The 15,522-nt window shown below is 50.4% G+C and overlaps 3 protein-coding genes across 7 annotated transcripts; 2 read left to right on the top strand and 1 right to left on the bottom strand.

Moving 5' to 3' along the window:
- Positions 1–67: 67 nt before the first annotated feature.
- On the bottom strand, positions 68–2,802 carry LOC112901718 (protein disulfide isomerase pTAC5, chloroplastic). The gene is made up of 6 exons (XM_025970687.1): positions 2,169–2,802; positions 1,722–1,817; positions 1,536–1,628; positions 990–1,233; positions 517–554; positions 68–411 (listed from the first exon to the last, which is right to left on the bottom strand). The coding sequence occupies exons 1-6, from the start codon at positions 2,700–2,702 to the stop codon at positions 310–312; spliced, it is 1,107 nt and encodes a 368-aa protein (XP_025826472.1). The 5' UTR covers positions 2,703–2,802; the 3' UTR covers positions 68–309.
- A 1,644-nt stretch (positions 2,803–4,446) lies between these two features.
- LOC112899735 (beta-glucosidase 18-like) lies at positions 4,447–7,685 on the top strand. The gene is made up of 11 exons (XM_025968324.1): positions 4,447–4,778; positions 5,185–5,251; positions 5,501–5,559; positions 5,642–5,717; positions 5,809–5,883; positions 5,961–6,301; positions 6,399–6,514; positions 6,605–6,857; positions 6,961–7,063; positions 7,161–7,269; positions 7,364–7,685. Exons 1-11 carry the CDS (start codon positions 4,641–4,643, stop codon positions 7,542–7,544), a joined length of 1,518 nt encoding a protein of 505 aa, XP_025824109.1. The 5' UTR covers positions 4,447–4,640; the 3' UTR covers positions 7,545–7,685.
- A 1,502-nt stretch (positions 7,686–9,187) lies between these two features.
- Positions 9,188–12,175, top strand: LOC112899734 (beta-glucosidase 18-like). 5 transcript variants are annotated; one of them, XM_025968319.1, is made up of 11 exons: positions 9,188–9,472; positions 9,672–9,738; positions 9,934–9,992; positions 10,085–10,124; positions 10,218–10,334; positions 10,439–10,779; positions 10,870–10,985; positions 11,082–11,334; positions 11,415–11,517; positions 11,606–11,714; positions 11,835–12,175. In XM_025968319.1, exons 1-11 carry the CDS (start codon positions 9,329–9,331, stop codon positions 12,013–12,015), a joined length of 1,530 nt encoding a protein of 509 aa, XP_025824104.1. In that variant the 5' UTR covers positions 9,188–9,328; the 3' UTR covers positions 12,016–12,175. The 5 variants fall into 5 exon arrangements, with proteins under 5 accessions (XP_025824104.1, XP_025824105.1, XP_025824108.1 ...); XM_025968320.1 differs by having other exon boundaries at positions 9,192–9,472; positions 10,081–10,156; positions 10,260–10,334; XM_025968323.1 differs by lacking the exon at positions 9,188–9,472 and having other exon boundaries at positions 9,711–9,738; positions 10,085–10,156; positions 10,260–10,334.
- The last annotated feature ends 3,347 nt before the right edge of the window (positions 12,176–15,522 follow it).

Raw genomic sequence — 15,522 nt, 5'->3', positions numbered from 1 at the left:
CCAAATAGGGAAGAAAACCAACATAGCTTTAGAGAATATCACAAACTTTTGTAAAGAGATTATGACGAGTGAAATATTAACGGGCATGTTAATTTTAGAAGCCTGATTTGAGAAAGCAATTGCCTTACTTGTCAATATGTTTCTATCTCCTATTGTACAAGAAACAGTATTACAATGTCGCTATGCCTCAGCTTTTTGTAGGATGACAGGTCATCCAAACTGGCCGTGTGAATGCAGTCCTCAATTGGTAGTATATACACACGCGGTTATGCATGCACACAAACAAGGCACAATGTCCCTCTAAGTCACTTAATTTGCCATTACTTTCTTCCCATCACAAACATCACATAAAATGGAGCCAAGGCCTTCACAGTATGGGCACTTCGTATCTTCACCAACCCACTCCAGAAACTGCATTTAGAGAAACGTTAATTTTGAATGCATTCAGATAGGAATGATCAAAATTTAATTTGATTTGGTGGTGCGATGAATTTATGAAGCAGGAATCTAACGCACCTGTGGTTCGATGTTTGGCTCTCCTGTCCCATCACATTCTGCAGGAAGGAAGAAAAACATTGATCAATAATCACAGAATTGGAGACAGAGTGCTGCAGGCCAATTTTCAGTATATTACATGTCAACAAAATCAGGGGAATAATAGTATTCAAACATAGTTTTCACATGGAAATTGCCTATTGACTTACTGTACATCAGACATCAAATAGGGGTTCAGACAACATTATAGAGTGAGGTAGCCTGGAACCGGTTATATTATTTTTAAAATAACTTGTCGATCTTGCTATAACTCGAACAGAACAAGAGCCACTTGCAAATTACTGAAGATAATTTCTTGGCAGAAACCTTTTGGATCATGGTTTTTAGGGTTCTAGAAGGTGTACCAGCTCATACATAAAATATGTTTTCCCTGACCATGGAAGGTTGATATGCAGTGCCCTAGTAACATCAGTGAAAGGATTTTGTTTTAGTACCTAAGCACATGAGGCGGCCTTCACCTCTACAGGAGATGCATGTCTTAGCTGACGCAGCAGTATCGGTGCTGCCTGGTTTTTTCTTCTGTGTCAGCCTGGATGGGTCCTCCCACCTGTTTTCACCAAGAAGAAACACTCTGTTCTCCGAAACCCCTACCCCTGAGACACCATTTCCAGTAACCACAGTCTGTCTAACCTCCGCGATTCCTGTTACAGTAGGAACAGCTGCTCCGTTTGTGCCATCCTGCAAGAAAATCGAATATCAGCAGCTGTGCACACCAAGTGTCGTGACTGCAATACTGAAAACGCTGCCTGAAGTTTCTCCATGTACACAGTTACAGGAGGCAAGCTCTTGTATCGCAGAAGTTTTCTAGTTCTGAAACTATTTACTTGTGATTTGTGTGTTTGTATATCAGAAATCTCTAGGAGCAAGTTTTCGAAGGACACAAGTCAGGTAGACGTGCATAAATTTAAATTGAAATCAGAAATGCTGCGACATTGGTCAGCAGCATTTGGCAAAGCATATATTCATGCAGGTAAACTCACTTTAGTTTTCCCATCGTCCCCAGTCTTGCCTGAGAATAGCCTCTCAAGTAGCTCCGAAGTCATCACTCCGTCCTCTGAAGTCCCTACCGTTGCCTGAAAGATAAGCGTATGTTGACTCATCAGGTAACATGGAAATTACATGGTTCAATTCAGTCGTAACAGTATGAAGCTTGAAGCAGTACTGACCTGCCATGTCCTGACAGCTCGCTCCGTGCCAGATGAGAAGCTGGAGTACTCCATGTCTTCCTCGCCCGAGTAAAAACCGAGCTTTTGCAGAGCTTCCTGCACATGGCAAAAATGCACTTAGTTTTGCACCGGAGATCAATCTTTGCTATGCAATTGCAGGATTGATGTATCGGCAATTCATGACAGGTTTCTGACAATTTATTTATTTTTAAAAAAAAATCTAGGTTTCTAACAGTTTTGAGGCTGCTGATTTGATTTGAAACTCTGCAAATCGTACACCTAAAAACTGGCAGTGTAGAGCATTGCTACCAAGCATAGGCTCAGCGAAGGGCCAGGGACCAGGGTGCGTCAGCTCAGCTCCGCGCATCCACGCACCCACCGAGACACACACACGTCATCATGTAACACGAATCCTAGCCAGAACGAGAGGCCCGCGACGACGCTCACCTGCATCGCGCGCACGTCCTCGCCCTCGGCCCCCGTCCTCAGCGTCCTCCTGCTCTTGCCGGCGCCGGCGCCGCTCCCCGCCTCGGCCTTGGCCGCCGCCTTCTTCTCCTCGACCACCACTACCTCCTTCCTCACCTCGACCTCGACCTCCTCGACGAGCGCCGGCCTGGGCTGCGGCGCGGGCACCGCGGCCGGGGGCGCGGGCGTGGCCACGGCGTCGACGGCGTCCGCGAGGTGGGGGTGAGTCCCCTCGAGCGCGCGGAGGCGGAGCCGCAGCGCGGCGACCTCGGCGAGCAGGGCCTCGCGCTCGGCGCGCCAGCGGGACTCCTCGCGTAGCCAGCGCTGCTCCTCCCGCTGCCAGCGCTGCTCCTCGCGGAGCCACCGCGCCTCCTCGCGCTCCTCCCAGGACGGGGACGAGCCGCCGGCGCGGGCCGGAAGGAAGGCCGCGGCGCGGCGCGGGCAGGGACGCAGGCGCGGGCGGTGGAAGGAGGAGACGAACGGGAAGGCAGTTGCCGCGCCTGCGGCGGTGATCATGGTCGGGGAGCAGCCGAGCAGGCGGCGGGTCGCGGGGAGTAAGCGAGCGGCGAAGTGGCGGGGCGGGAGGAGATTAGCCGTGTGGATATTTCTCCGTCGCGGCGGTTGATATTTGCCGCCGGCGCCTTCGGATGGAAACGCCAGGCAAGGCGTGTGGCCTCGCGCGCGCCGGGCTGTATGACGGGCCGAACAGAATCCAGCTTGGGCTGGTCTTATGGGCCGATACGGGCCTCGCCCAGTTCCTCGTACAAACCTGGGCCGACTCACAGCCAATCAGCCCAGAAGAGAAACTGTAACCGGGACTGGACATGTGCCAATTTTGCAGAGAGAGAAAAAACGCGTCGATTCAACTCGTGAAATGGAAAATCTGGCGTGTGGATCCTCTGACCAGACCGCTGATTTTTGTGGCGATGTGCACAGGGAAGTCACGACATCGTGGTGAATTCCTTTGCATGCTCACGTGCCAGTTGCCACGTTGGGCGCATACCATCCTCAAGAATGCAAGAGAGTTCGAACAAGCAACCAGTAGGAGAAACAGCGAGACGGTGTGCGTTCCTGGATAAGAAAACACGCCCGATTATCAAACGAGCTTTTATCTTGCGAAGAAGAAGATTGAGCTCTCCTGACGTGGAGACGCCATCCAATCCCAATCCCAATCCCCTGCGGATGTATCGGCACGGCCGGCCCTGGGCTCGCCTGCAGCACGCCCCCGCGCCGCGGCTCGTCGTCGACCGGCGACGGCGAGACGCGCACGCCTCCCTCCCCCGTGCGTCGCGTGGACGGTAACAGGCTACCTTCCTCCGTCAAAACCGTACCTCTGGTTCTCCGGGCAAGAAAGAAAAAACCCCGCGCATCGCCATCAGCGTCGTATCCGATCCGTCAGCATCGTATCCGATCCGCTAGGTAACATCGCGTTGAGATTTGGCCGGAAAGCACCCCGGTGACTGCTGCTTTTCACCGCGCCCCGCGCCACAAACTACCTTCTCGATCAGCGGCTGCCTTTTTTCACCGCGGCCGTACCGACGGATAGCCTGAGGTTTCATGTCGACTACTCTTGAGTTTTCCACCCCTGAGCCATCATCGTTGGGACACGACGCGACGCGAGCGAGCTGGGAAACAGTGGGGGAGAAGCGAGGTGATTTTTCTTGCTGATGAGGGGATCGATCGATCGAGCTGAACGGAGAATCTGCACCCCTCGGAGAGGAAGACGAAGAAGGAGGAGGGGACAGAGACAGAGACATTTGCTTGCTGCAGCTCGCTGCCTGCAACAGTAGACTAATGTCGTCGATGCAGAAAACTCCGCGCGCGCCCCTACGTGCGAGAAGGTACTAGCGTGTGGCTGTCTGGAAAGGGGCGGCAAGTCAGAGCGTTTGAATCAGCTTCTCACGAATTTTCTCGGTACGGTTTCTTGTTGCGTGGCGAAACGAGACGGCTGCCGATTAGTTCCACGCAGGATTATCCAGTAGATCGATCGATCGCGCATTCGCGCTGCTTGCATCGTCTTCTCTTAATCCAGATAGCTGCCACGCCCAGTCCTACTGTCCCGGCCGATTCGCCTTTTCCAGCGCACCGGTGCTGCCGTGCACGCAGCAGCCCGGCCGCCACGCATGCGCAGAGGGTGCGGAGGGCGTCTCGGCACTGGCTGCAACCTTGGCTTTTCCATGGATCCCAACAACAACCAGCACGCCCTCGCTCAGACCAGACCACCCACCACCTCACCCTATAAATATATATATAATCCGGCCGGCTCCGAAAAGCGGATGCAAACCGTCAAGGAGATCACATGAAAACGCCGCGCCCCCCCGTGTCTCCAAAATCTGAAACCTTTCTGGTGGCCGGCCAACGTTGTACTTGCATAGCCAGAGGGCAAAGTTTCTAGCAGATATTCCTCCTCCCAGGCCATAGCATCCAGCAGCTAGCAGCCGGAGAGAGAGAGAGATGGCAGGCGGCGAGGCATGGCGGCCGCTGCTCGCCGGCGCGTGGCTCCTGTGGCTTCTTCTCCCGTGGGCCTCGGCCGTCCGCCGGAGCGACTTCCCGGAGTCGTTCCTCTTCGGCACCGCCACTTCCTCGTACCAGGTGATCGCCCTCGATCTCCATCATCTTCTTTCTCAGTACTCATCAAGCTCTAGCTTGCCTCAACCTTTTGGCGCACACTTACGGGCTTGGCTTGGCCTGCGGTGGAAGCGAAGTGTACGTATGGTTGGACACGAACGCGTGGTCTGTTCTGTCATTTCTTGATGAGAAATTAGTGTGAGACAACACAAGGGTGGAATCGCATTCGCGTCGTCCTGTCGTTATCTGGGCTGGGATCTGTGCCTCTTTCATGGGCTTCGTTTGGGCTCCACCTGATTCCAGGCCCATGTGCTGACTTAGAATTTTGTTGTAGCTCAAACTGTGGTGAAAAGAAATGCCTTTTTTTTCCCTGTACAAGAACCATGCTTATATAGTCTTCGCTTTTCTTTTTTCTTTTTTACTTTCCTAGATCGAAGGTGCGTACCTCGAGGGCAGCAAGAGTTTAAGCAATTGGGATGTGCTTACTCATCTACCAGGTAAGTCATCAACTGAAGTATTTTTCCCCCTTAGTGAGCAGAGCGCCCTCAACTTTTGTTACACGTTGACTCGAACCCGGCTGGTCAGTTAAAAACTGGTGATTATGAACCTACAGTGATTGTCAGTTCTGCAAGACTGTATGCAGTATTGTGCTGCCCCTTGTTCTGTCATAGATTGCAAGCCTCAATACCTACTAGTCTGCCATGAATTTGCAAAGACGCATATCTGAAACAGTCGTACGTTTTTAGGGAGAATCAAAGATGGAAGCACCGGGGACATCGCAGATGATCACTACCATCGTTTCGAGGTGCGAGTTATTCGTATGTCTTAAACTGTTAAAGATCCATGTCTTAAACTGAACTGATAATCTATCCTGCTTCGTTTGACAGGACGACGTTGAGCTGATGCACTCTCTCGGCACAAACGCCTACAGGTTCTCTATATCATGGGCCAGAATCCTTCCAAGTGAGCTCTATGCCGAAAAACTTCTATTACTTTCTCAATCGATGGAACCTTTTTCTGAACCTGAATAAAATGTTTCATTTGCCGAGGGCAGAAGGGAGATTCGGCAAAGTGAACCCAGAAGGCATCGAGTTCTACAACGAACTCATCGACTCACTCCTGCTCAAAGGTGTATATCTCCTCTGAATTTCTTCAATGCGTAGCTGAGAGTTCCGAATTCCGACTCATTTTTTTTCTCTGGAGCAGGAATAGAGCCGTTCGTCACGCTGACCCACTACGACATCCCGCAAGAGCTGGAGGACAGGTACGGGGCGTGGCTCAGCGCCGAGATCCGGCGCGACTTCGGCCACCTCGCCGACGTGTGCTTCGCGGCGTTCGGCGACCGCGTCAAGTACTGGGCCACCTTCAACGAGCCCAATGTGGCCGTGCGCAAGGGCTACATGCTCGGCACCTACCCGCCCGAGCGCTGCTCGCCGCCGTACGGCTCCTGCGCCCGCGGCGACTCCGGCGCCGAGCCCTACGTCGCCACGCACAACGTCGTCCTGGCCCACGCCACCGCCGTAGAGATTTACAAGAGGAAGTACCAGGTATAACCTAACTGATTGACAGTCATGAGTCTGATGTGTAGAGCATCAGACAATGTTAAGTCAGTCGTTCATACCCTGCTTTGGTTGAAATCTTCAGAGCAAGCAGAAGGGCTTGATCGGCATCGTCATGTCCACCACCTGGTACGAGCCGCTGACGGACGCACCAGAGGACCGGCTGGCGACTGAGCGGGCGCTGGCCTTCGACGTTCCATGGCAAGACACCATCTGAACTTACTGAACTGACAGCGGAACAAACATGTGTTCATGTGCTTAATTTGCAGAGATTTTTCTTACTTGCTGCAGGTTTCTTGATCCAATAGTCTACGGCGACTATCCTCCGGAGATGCGGCAGCTCCTGGGCTCCCGGCTGCCGACCTTCTCGCCGGAGGAGAGAAGGAAGCTGGGTTACAAGCTGGACTTCATCGGCGTCAACCACTACACCACCCTGTACGCCAAGGACTGCATGTTTTCACCAGGCTGCCCGTTGGGGCAGGAGACCCGGCACGCGCTGGCGGCCGTCACCGGAGAGAGGAACGGGCGCCCCATCGGACCTCCAGTGAGTTTGACATGGATCTGAGCTGAAAAACTTAAAGTGCTAACTAACTCGTGCCTAAATTCATCGTTCAATGCTCGATTTGATCGTTGTGCCCATTGTGCAGACAGCGATGCCGACGTTCTACGTTGTCCCCGAGGGGATAGAGAAGATTGTCACCTACATCATGACGAGATACAACAACCTGCCCATGTTCATAACCGAAAATGGTACGTCTGTTACAGCATTGGTTCAAACTTGAATTGCTGTTCATGTTCTGTTTCCGTCACGTTCAGAGTTGTGACAATTACTCGAAAAATTCAACAGGTTACGCGCAGGGTGGAGATGGTTATGCCAATGTCGATGACTGGCTTGACGACCAGGGCAGGATACAGTACCTGGACGGTTACCTCACAAAACTCGCCAAAGTTATCAGGTCAGTTGCATTCCAAATTTCACGGCTTGATTGATGACATGGAACAACTGTGTGTTCCCTGTTCCCAGCTAACAATTTTGAGCCAAACTGCTAGGGACGGAGCTGATGTCCGTGGCTACTTCGTCTGGTCTCTCATCGACAATTTTGAGTGGTTGTATGGGTACACTCTACGGTTTGGACTTCACTACGTGGACTACCAAACGCAGGAAAGGAAGCCCAAGTCGTCAGCGCTGTGGTACAAAAGATTCCTCCAAAGTCTGCACGAAGCTCAATAGAGGATTATGCCTTGTTTCTAAATCTTGAAAAGTTCGAGACCCAACATTGTGCTTGCTCTTCACCAATAATTTATGAAACCGAAGAGCTTGATCCTGTATATACTGATTAATCATGAATAAAGCGTCCCAACTTTCCTAGCCGTCCCATCATGTCACTGTTGATAAGGCGTATATGGTCAAAGGGGCTTGTTGAAGATGAAGACCACCAGAGAGTGTAGAGTGATGCCCATCCTGAGGTTGGTGGCGGGGGAGGGGAGAGGAGGCAGGCGCCCGAGCTATATGTGAACGGGGAGCCTTTTGGCAACGTTGGAGGCCGAGACAAGGGGCCAAGGGAAGTATTTTCCCTAACACGTGGCTATATATTTGTGGTATGTGTGTGGGTAGATTATGTGCACATACAAGTCACTTTCTAATCAAGGAAAAAATAAACATGTACAAACAACATGCTTTATTCCTTAGGTGGAGCTATGAGAGTGGATCCAAAATAGGAACATGATTTCCTAGTCATAGACATCAAATACAAGCTATATTTATATGAAAATAAAACTATTTTCCTTCTTTCGGATCTGCACTGTTACAAGAATCCTATGTGAACCTCACTCAACGTGCATGATATAATGCACTTGCAGCTGCACATCTACAGGGGAGTTTTAGCTCGCTTTGGTCTTGGTGCCCGTCCTAAATACGCTGATCAAAGGCGGATAGAGGGAGTATTACAATGACAAGGATGCCAAGCTTGAATATTCTCTACTAATTTTCTATAAATTTGGTTACAGTTGGATAAATTTAATTTAGGATAAATCTAATATGACATGTAAAAAAATAGAGAAAATATGAAACTAATGGTATAGATAGAGGTCCTCGAAACATTGACCCACCTACCACGCCTGCAGTTCTGGTTTTGTTCCTCCCATGCAAACATACAGCATAGTAGCAAGCGTGGGTTCCTTGGGTTGGGGCGAAACCACCCCCATCGGTCCCAACAAGATGCAATTTATTATAGCATCTACAGTGTGTTCACGCTAGATTTGATGCTTGAAATGTTGTGCCCCAGATGATGCTCCGTTATTTAACTTTTGCGGTGTGCAATCATCAGCTGTGGGTCCCACATGTAATAGCGAGTAAATGAAAGGAAAAGAAATCCTCATGAGACTGTTGGCTGTATGCGTCCATGATAAGTACTTCTTTAATCACTGGGCATTGAGACTCATATATATGCTTGCTTCGGCGCCAGAAAAATTTCAGCGATGCAATGGCAAAAAGGGTGTCTACATCTTCTCTCCCCTAAAGGTTTGTACAACCCGTCTCTGCAGCTGTCTTTACAGCCGTCTCTAAAGGTCTTTTTGCAAAAAATCCTTCCATCGAGCTCTTGACGGAGAGATGGGCTCTGGCTCCGCGCTCGAGGAAGAAGAGACGCCAGCATCTTAGGCTGTACCTAGTCGGGTAAACTTGATGTATTTATTAAGAGACAGCTTTTAGAGACTTTGGATTGTATTTAGATGTCTTTTACATATCTTTTGTACCTTGAAAACTGCCCAGGGTCTCTGGGGTTGTACATGCCCTAACCAGAGCATCGTTTTCTCACACGTTGTGGATGGTAAAGCTGACGCACCCACCCTGTCCTCAGACCGTCGTGTCGCCCTATATATATACACATCACCGTAAAGCAGATGGACGCCGGTGCAGGAAGCACATCCATCAGAGGCCATCGAGTGGTCTGTGGACGAGAAGAGCCCGAGCGGCCTCTAGATCTTAGCATTTGGCGTGCCTTCACCAGCTGACACATGGCAGGCAAGGCATCGCGGATGCGGCAGGTGGTCGCCGTTGCTTCGCTGCTGTGGCTTCTCCTTCTCCCATGGGCTTCGGCCATCCGCCGGAGCGACTTCCCGGCGTCCTTCCTCTTCGGCACCGCCACTTCCTCGTACCAGGTGAGCCGCCGGCCGGCTGCCATCTCTCTCTCTTTCCTGGGACCCTGTATGGTAAGATGTAATTGCAGGTAGCATTGAACTTGTGATGTTGAGTGACTCGGATGGGAAATCAGTGGAGAACATGGATACAAAAAGTCGCATTTGCGTGATTCTTTTTTTCTATAAACCATGCTGATATGACTGTTTTTTTTGGCTGTAGATCGAAGGCGCATACCTTGAGGACAACAAAAGTTTAAGCAACTGGGATGTGTTCACTCATGTGCCAGGTAGATCATCATCAGCAAAAAAAAATTTCAAGCGAGAGCAGAACTACTCCACTCTATTAAGCTGAACTGGACAATTGAAGTTGTTACATGGAATTAGTAGAACAAATGACACGATCAGCAGTTCAGTACCCGTTACTGCGTCATGGATTGCATGTCTACATAGCTGAAGAAGTAGTAATAACTTGTTTATCTCAGGAAGTATCAAAGATGGAAGCACCGGGAATGTCGCGGATGATCACTACCACCGCTACGAGGTGCGCATAGTATACAGTACTATGAGAGCGTACTGAGAGTTTTTTTTTTCTCGTGAACCTGAACTGCCCCAATCTTGTTTCCTGACAGGAAGACATTGAGCTTATGCACTCTTTGGGCACAAACGCATACAGGTTCTCGATATCTTGGGCCAGAATTCTTCCAAGTGAGTTCTAATAAGCACTAAAGCCTCAATGATCCTTCTCAACTGATGAACAATATGTCAGCTCATCTAAACGCAAACAAAATGCCTCGCTTGCCGAAAACAGAAGGAAGGTTTGGCGAAGTTAACCAATTAGGCATCGAGTTCTACAACAAAATCATCGATTCCCTCCTGCTCAAAGGTATGGATGTAAGCCTGTAACGCTGTACCTGAATGAAGTTCTTCAGCTGTCAGCACCTTGTCAGTACTTGCCGTTTCAGCACATCTTTTTTTTGGCTGGAGCAGGAATAGAGCCATTTGTCACGCTGAGCCACTACGACATCCCCCAAGAACTAGAAGATAGGTACGGAGCCTGGCTCAGCGCCGAGGTACAGAGAGATTTCGGCTACTTCGCCGACGTGTGCTTCGCGGCATTCGGCGACCGCGTCAAGTACTGGACCACCTTCAACGAGCCCAACGTCGCCGTGCTGGCGGGCTACATGCTCGGCACCTACCCGCCGGCCCGGTGCACGCCGCCGTTCGGCTCCTGCGCCCGCGGCGACTCCGACGGCGAGCCCTACGTCGCCACCCACAACGTCATCCTATCCCACGCCACCGCCGTCGAGCTATACAGGCGGAAGTACCAGGTACCCGACCAACTTAACTGATCGTCGCTGCTGTGACTGTGAGGCGCCTCGTGCTCGTGATTCACACCCAGTTCTGGTTGAGATCTGCAGAGCAAGCAGAAGGGCTCGATCGGCATCGTGATGTACACCACCTGGTACGAGCCGCTGACGGACACGCCAGAGGACCGGCTGGCGACTGAACGGGCAGTGGCCTTCACGGTTTCATGGTAAGAAATCGTCTGAACTGACACCGACGGCCGAACTAATCGTGCATGTGGATGTGAATTGTGATCTTAATTTGCAGAGGTTTTTCCCACCTGCAGGTTTCTTGATCCAATAGTCTACGGCGACTACCCGCCGGAGATGCGGCGGCTCCTGGGCTCCCAGCTGCCGAGCTTCTCGCCGGAGGAGAGAAGGAAGCTGGGCTACAAGCTGGACTTCATCGGGATAAACCACTACACCACCCTGTACGCCATGGACTGCATGTTTTCGTCAGGCTGCCCGCTGGGGCAGTGGACCCAGCATGCGCTAGCGGCCGCCACCGGAGAAAGGAACGGAGTCCCCATCGGACCACCAGTAAGTTGCCATGGACAAAGATTGAAGCTGAAATGCTACCTGACAAGATCGCGCTTGAGATCGCCTGCCCTTCTGTGCAGACAGGGAGGTCCATGTTCTACGTGGTGCCTGACGGCATAGAGAAGATGGTCACCTACATCATGAAGAGATACAACAATTTGCCGATGTTCATCACCGAAAATGGTAGGCAACATGTGATGTTCGTTCATGCTGTTCTGTTTCCCTCACGTTCAGAGCTGTGAGACAGTTGCTCATCCAAAAAATCATACAGGCTACCCACAGGTTGGAGAAGGTTATACCAATTCCGAAGAATGGCTTGACGACCAGGCTAGGATACAGTACCTTGATGGCTACCTCACCAAAGTTGCCAAAGTTATAAGGTCGGTTAGATCGTCAAATCTCTTCCTCTATATATATGATGCTATGAATCCATTTTGCCAACTTACATGGACAGTTTTTTATTAAAAAAGAAGGAGAACATTTGAGTTTTAACTTGCCAGGGACGGAGCTGATGTTCGTGGCTACTTCGTGTGGTCTCTCGTCGACAACTTCGAATGGCTATATGGATACACTCTCCGGTATGGGCTGTACTACGTTGACTACCGAACACTGGAAAGAAAGCCCAAGTCATCGGCGCTGTGGTACAAAATGTTCCTCCAAAGTTTACATGAAGATCAATAGAGAGGGGGCCTTATTTAAATCTTGATAGAAAAGCTAGTGTGGTTTTTTGAAGAAAGAAAAGCTTGTGTGTGACGGCTGAACATGCTGGCTCTTCAGTTTATGAAAACGAAGAGCATGATAATATAATCCTGAATAAACTGCCACCACAGTCGCCAAATAATTACTGTCACCTCCCCAGAACAAAAGTATACAGTACTCCCTCCAATCAAACAGCGACATGGTCACCGAAATGCCATTTTAATTTTAAACTAATATTTTTAAACATATTAAAAAAGATACAGCAAATGTGTAACGTTTTGAAAGTGCTATTAAAGACAAATCTAGCTAGCCATACCATTTTTAAAAGCTAATTTGAAATATTCAGATAGAAACCGATGTTCAAAACCAGAATATGTTGACGACACGCATCCCAAAACGACAGATATTTAGTGGATGGAGGGAGTGTATGCACCACCATTACAATAACTCACATGATTAGCGGCTATGTCAAGAAGTGCAATGGACGGTTGCTATGACTAACCCCAGCCGTGCGTTCTAATCTCCCCCCATGGGAGCCAACCATCTGCGCTCGAGCTCAGCTCCAGATTACCCCTCACGGAGAGGAAGCAGGACGACTCGCGCCGCCGCCCACCGAGAGAAAAAAAATGGCAACTTGAAGTCTTGAAACCACGCCGGCGAGAACCAGAGCGCGCGTGCCACGCACCCGAGCTACGAGCTCTAGACCGCGACGCCACCGTTCATCAGTGTCGCTGGTTGGTGTCGACCGGCGAGATGGCGCCTCGGCGACGGGACCCGTGTGACCCGTCGTCCATCGAGCAGGCTCGTCCTGGGCACACAAGTCAGCCAGCGGATCCCTGGGCATCGCACACGTCGCCGCTCGGCTGCCAATCAGCTGCTGCCTTCTCCGGCGTCAGAGAAACTGCCTGGACGAAGCGAACCGGGGCGGCAGCCGGTAGCGTGACAGCGAAACCGTGCCCCGTCAGTCACCCACCAGCCACCACCATTCGCGCTGACAGCGCCGGTGCCGTACGCGTGTTTCGCCTGCTAGCCCTGACTAGTGGCGCTCGCCCTGCCGCCCACGGTTGCTTGCCGGCCGGTTCCTTGCGCGGGCGATGCACTCTGCTCACGAGTCGCGACGACTCGCCATCACCGGTGCAGCAGGTCTCCTGTTTCTTGGCAGCAAGCAAGCTGAGCCCTCGTCGAGGCGGCAAGCGGCGCGCGCGTGTACGGCGTGCCGTCGTCATCGTGTCGTGTTCTCTTCGCGGCATCGACCTGTACAAAGTGGAGCCGGCATGGCCAGCTGCTTCTGTTGGAGCTTGATGGTGTTTAAGGGAGTGGGTTGAAGAGGAGCCGGAGGGAAAGCGCTGGAAAACGGCAAGGCATGAATCAATGGAATTTCCATTTATACAGGATCTAGGCAGCTGTAGACTCTGCGGTGAAACTAGAGAGAAAATCCTGTCAGTTACCATGTTGGGCTAGAACCTTTCTTGGGCCTAAATCAAATTGGAATTGAAATCCAAACTCACTCTCCGAAAGTCCGAATGGTCTTCGACGGACGATGTTAGTCGTCACCTATCTGTATTATCCAATTTAAGAACGGCGCTGCTAGCTCGGACGTTCGATGGGAATCTTTCCGTCGGACGGTCCGTTGTAATACAGGGAAACACGATGTACAATACTAAGATTGAGCTTTGCAAATGGCGGGAACATGGCAGCCAACCTGTCTTAGTGTCCTGCAACCATGGCATCGAACCTCTCGTAACGCGAATAAGAAGAGCCTGTTGTGCAGGTCAGCGGCAGCTACGCACAGCAAGAGCTACTGATCGCTCTGCTGTGGGAGCCGTGTGGCATGACCACTGGAGCTTCACCAGCATCTATCACGTGCGTGGGCTGAATGAGTGAGGGCAGCAGCTTCTCGTGGAAGGAACACGCAGAGAACAGGGACTGAAATGATAGAAACGTGAAGGGTTAGTCGCGTGGTGAGGGCATCATATTCCATGTCTTTTTGTGCGAGCCCGCGCCCGATAATTTTACGGCGCGTCGGACAGCCGGATTGGAGCATTACCGATTTAAGAATCTATATAAAAAAATCCGGATGTCCGAGTTTACTAACTATGTCATAAAAAAAGTACTGTACTTATTGTAGTAGTATACGAACTCCTTTGGGTAGGAAGAGCACAGAAAAACGGAGCCTTCGTCCCCTACTGTCGTCACTCGTTTCCATCATGTTGTCACTGTCGCTTCATTCAGAAAACCTCTCTTTTTTTTAGAAAAAAGAAAAACCTTCACCAAGGAAACAGAACAGAAGATAGTGGCTAGATTCATCCATGTATCTATCGGTTATATTAATAAAGAAATATTAAAAGAAACTACCACGTCCGCCGAGAGGGTCTAGAAATTCACACGTTAATCTTAAAAAGAGAAGGATTTAAACCGTTGGATTTTATGAAAATCTAACGGTCTAATCTAATCGAAAGAGTCCATGTCAAATCCGACTAATAAATATATATAAATTTGAAAATTTAAAATTAGCACATGGTTTCTACGAATTGGGAAACACAATAGTTACATAAAAGGTAACTGTGTTTGGTTGACTAGTGTGCTTTGGTTGACTGATGTGCTTGCATATGGACACCTCGTGATTGCATATGGACACCGCCGGATTTTATAAAGATCTAGCGGTCTAGATTTATCAAAGAACCATGTGAACTACGACTAACAATACAATATATAATTTCAAAATTTTAAAATAAATAAAATTAATATATCAAAAATATATAGAAAGCCAAATTACTGATCAAAATCTTCTGTGCAAGCATACAAGAGCGGAGTGCACTCACGTGAGACATTGGCCGCGATACTTCACATGCAAATCAAGCCAAAGCCAATCATCAATTCACTATCACCCATGGTTTGTTGATGATACGAGGAGTGACACGATAGACAGAGAGATAATTAAGTGATGGTGTAGATACAGAATGCTCGTCTCTTTTTTTCCTTCCTTTTATCTTCTTCTTCCCTGTGTCTCCAGCAGCCGGCTCCACCCCCCCCCCCCCCCCGCTCGCTGCCCCTTCCACCGCCGGCCTCCACCATCACCTGCGCCTGGCGGCGACTCGCTGCCGCGCCGTACCACCCCACCCTTCCTAACAGCTGCCATCGCTCACCCCGCCGGCAACACCCATCATGGGTCATCCACCACCTGGCCGGCGGCGCCATCGCAGCTGACCTCACCGCCGGTCATCCCTTCTAAGTCCACCCTCCTCTCTCCCGAGTCCTAAGCATAGGCCTCACACCACATGTGACGGTGTTCACTAGCAACGATTGCAGCGAACATTCGTCAAATAAGATTTTTGTGGAAAATCAGATGTCATGCTCCAGGCTCTCAGCACATCGAATGATCCATTACAGGATGCTCAACTTACTAAATCGTGTAGCAACAGGATGCTCAACTCACTAAATCATGTAGCATTCGGCTAAATTAGCACTTAGCAACTCATGCCCATGTAT

This window comes from Panicum hallii, chromosome 7 (assembly GCF_002211085.1).
Source record: "Panicum hallii strain FIL2 chromosome 7, PHallii_v3.1, whole genome shotgun sequence".
Lineage (NCBI taxonomy): Eukaryota > Viridiplantae > Streptophyta > Magnoliopsida > Poales > Poaceae > Panicum > Panicum hallii.
The sequence above is the reverse complement of the archived record's forward strand: the minus strand, read 5'-3'. Positions and strand labels throughout refer to the sequence as shown.

Bases quoted from the DNA above. Each gene is read 5' to 3' on its own strand.
- LOC112901718 (XM_025970687.1), bottom strand. From the start codon at position 2,702: ATGATCACCGCCGCAGGCGCGGCAACTGCCTTCCCGTTCGTCTCCTCC. The intron at 1,234-1,535 runs GTGAGTTTACCT...ATTTTCTTGCAG, and splicing joins GGGACGATGGGAAAACTAAA to GATGGCACAAACGGAGCAGC. The intron at 555-989 runs GTACTAAAACAA...TCCTTCCTGCAG, and splicing joins AGGCCGCCTCATGTGCTTAG to AATGTGATGGGACAGGAGAG.
- LOC112899734 (XM_025968319.1), top strand. From the start codon at position 9,329: ATGGCAGGCAAGGCATCGCGGATGCGGCAGGTGGTCGCCGTTGCTTCG. The intron at 10,125-10,217 runs GTTCTCGATATC...ACAATATGTCAG, and splicing joins TTGGGCACAAACGCATACAG to CTCATCTAAACGCAAACAAA. The intron at 11,335-11,414 runs GTAAGTTGCCAT...CCTTCTGTGCAG, and splicing joins GAGTCCCCATCGGACCACCA to ACAGGGAGGTCCATGTTCTA.
- LOC112899735 (XM_025968324.1), top strand. From the start codon at position 4,641: ATGGCAGGCGGCGAGGCATGGCGGCCGCTGCTCGCCGGCGCGTGGCTC. The intron at 5,718-5,808 runs GTGAGCTCTATG...TGCCGAGGGCAG, and splicing joins ATGGGCCAGAATCCTTCCAA to AAGGGAGATTCGGCAAAGTG. The intron at 7,064-7,160 runs GTACGTCTGTTA...AAAATTCAACAG, and splicing joins CATGTTCATAACCGAAAATG to GTTACGCGCAGGGTGGAGAT.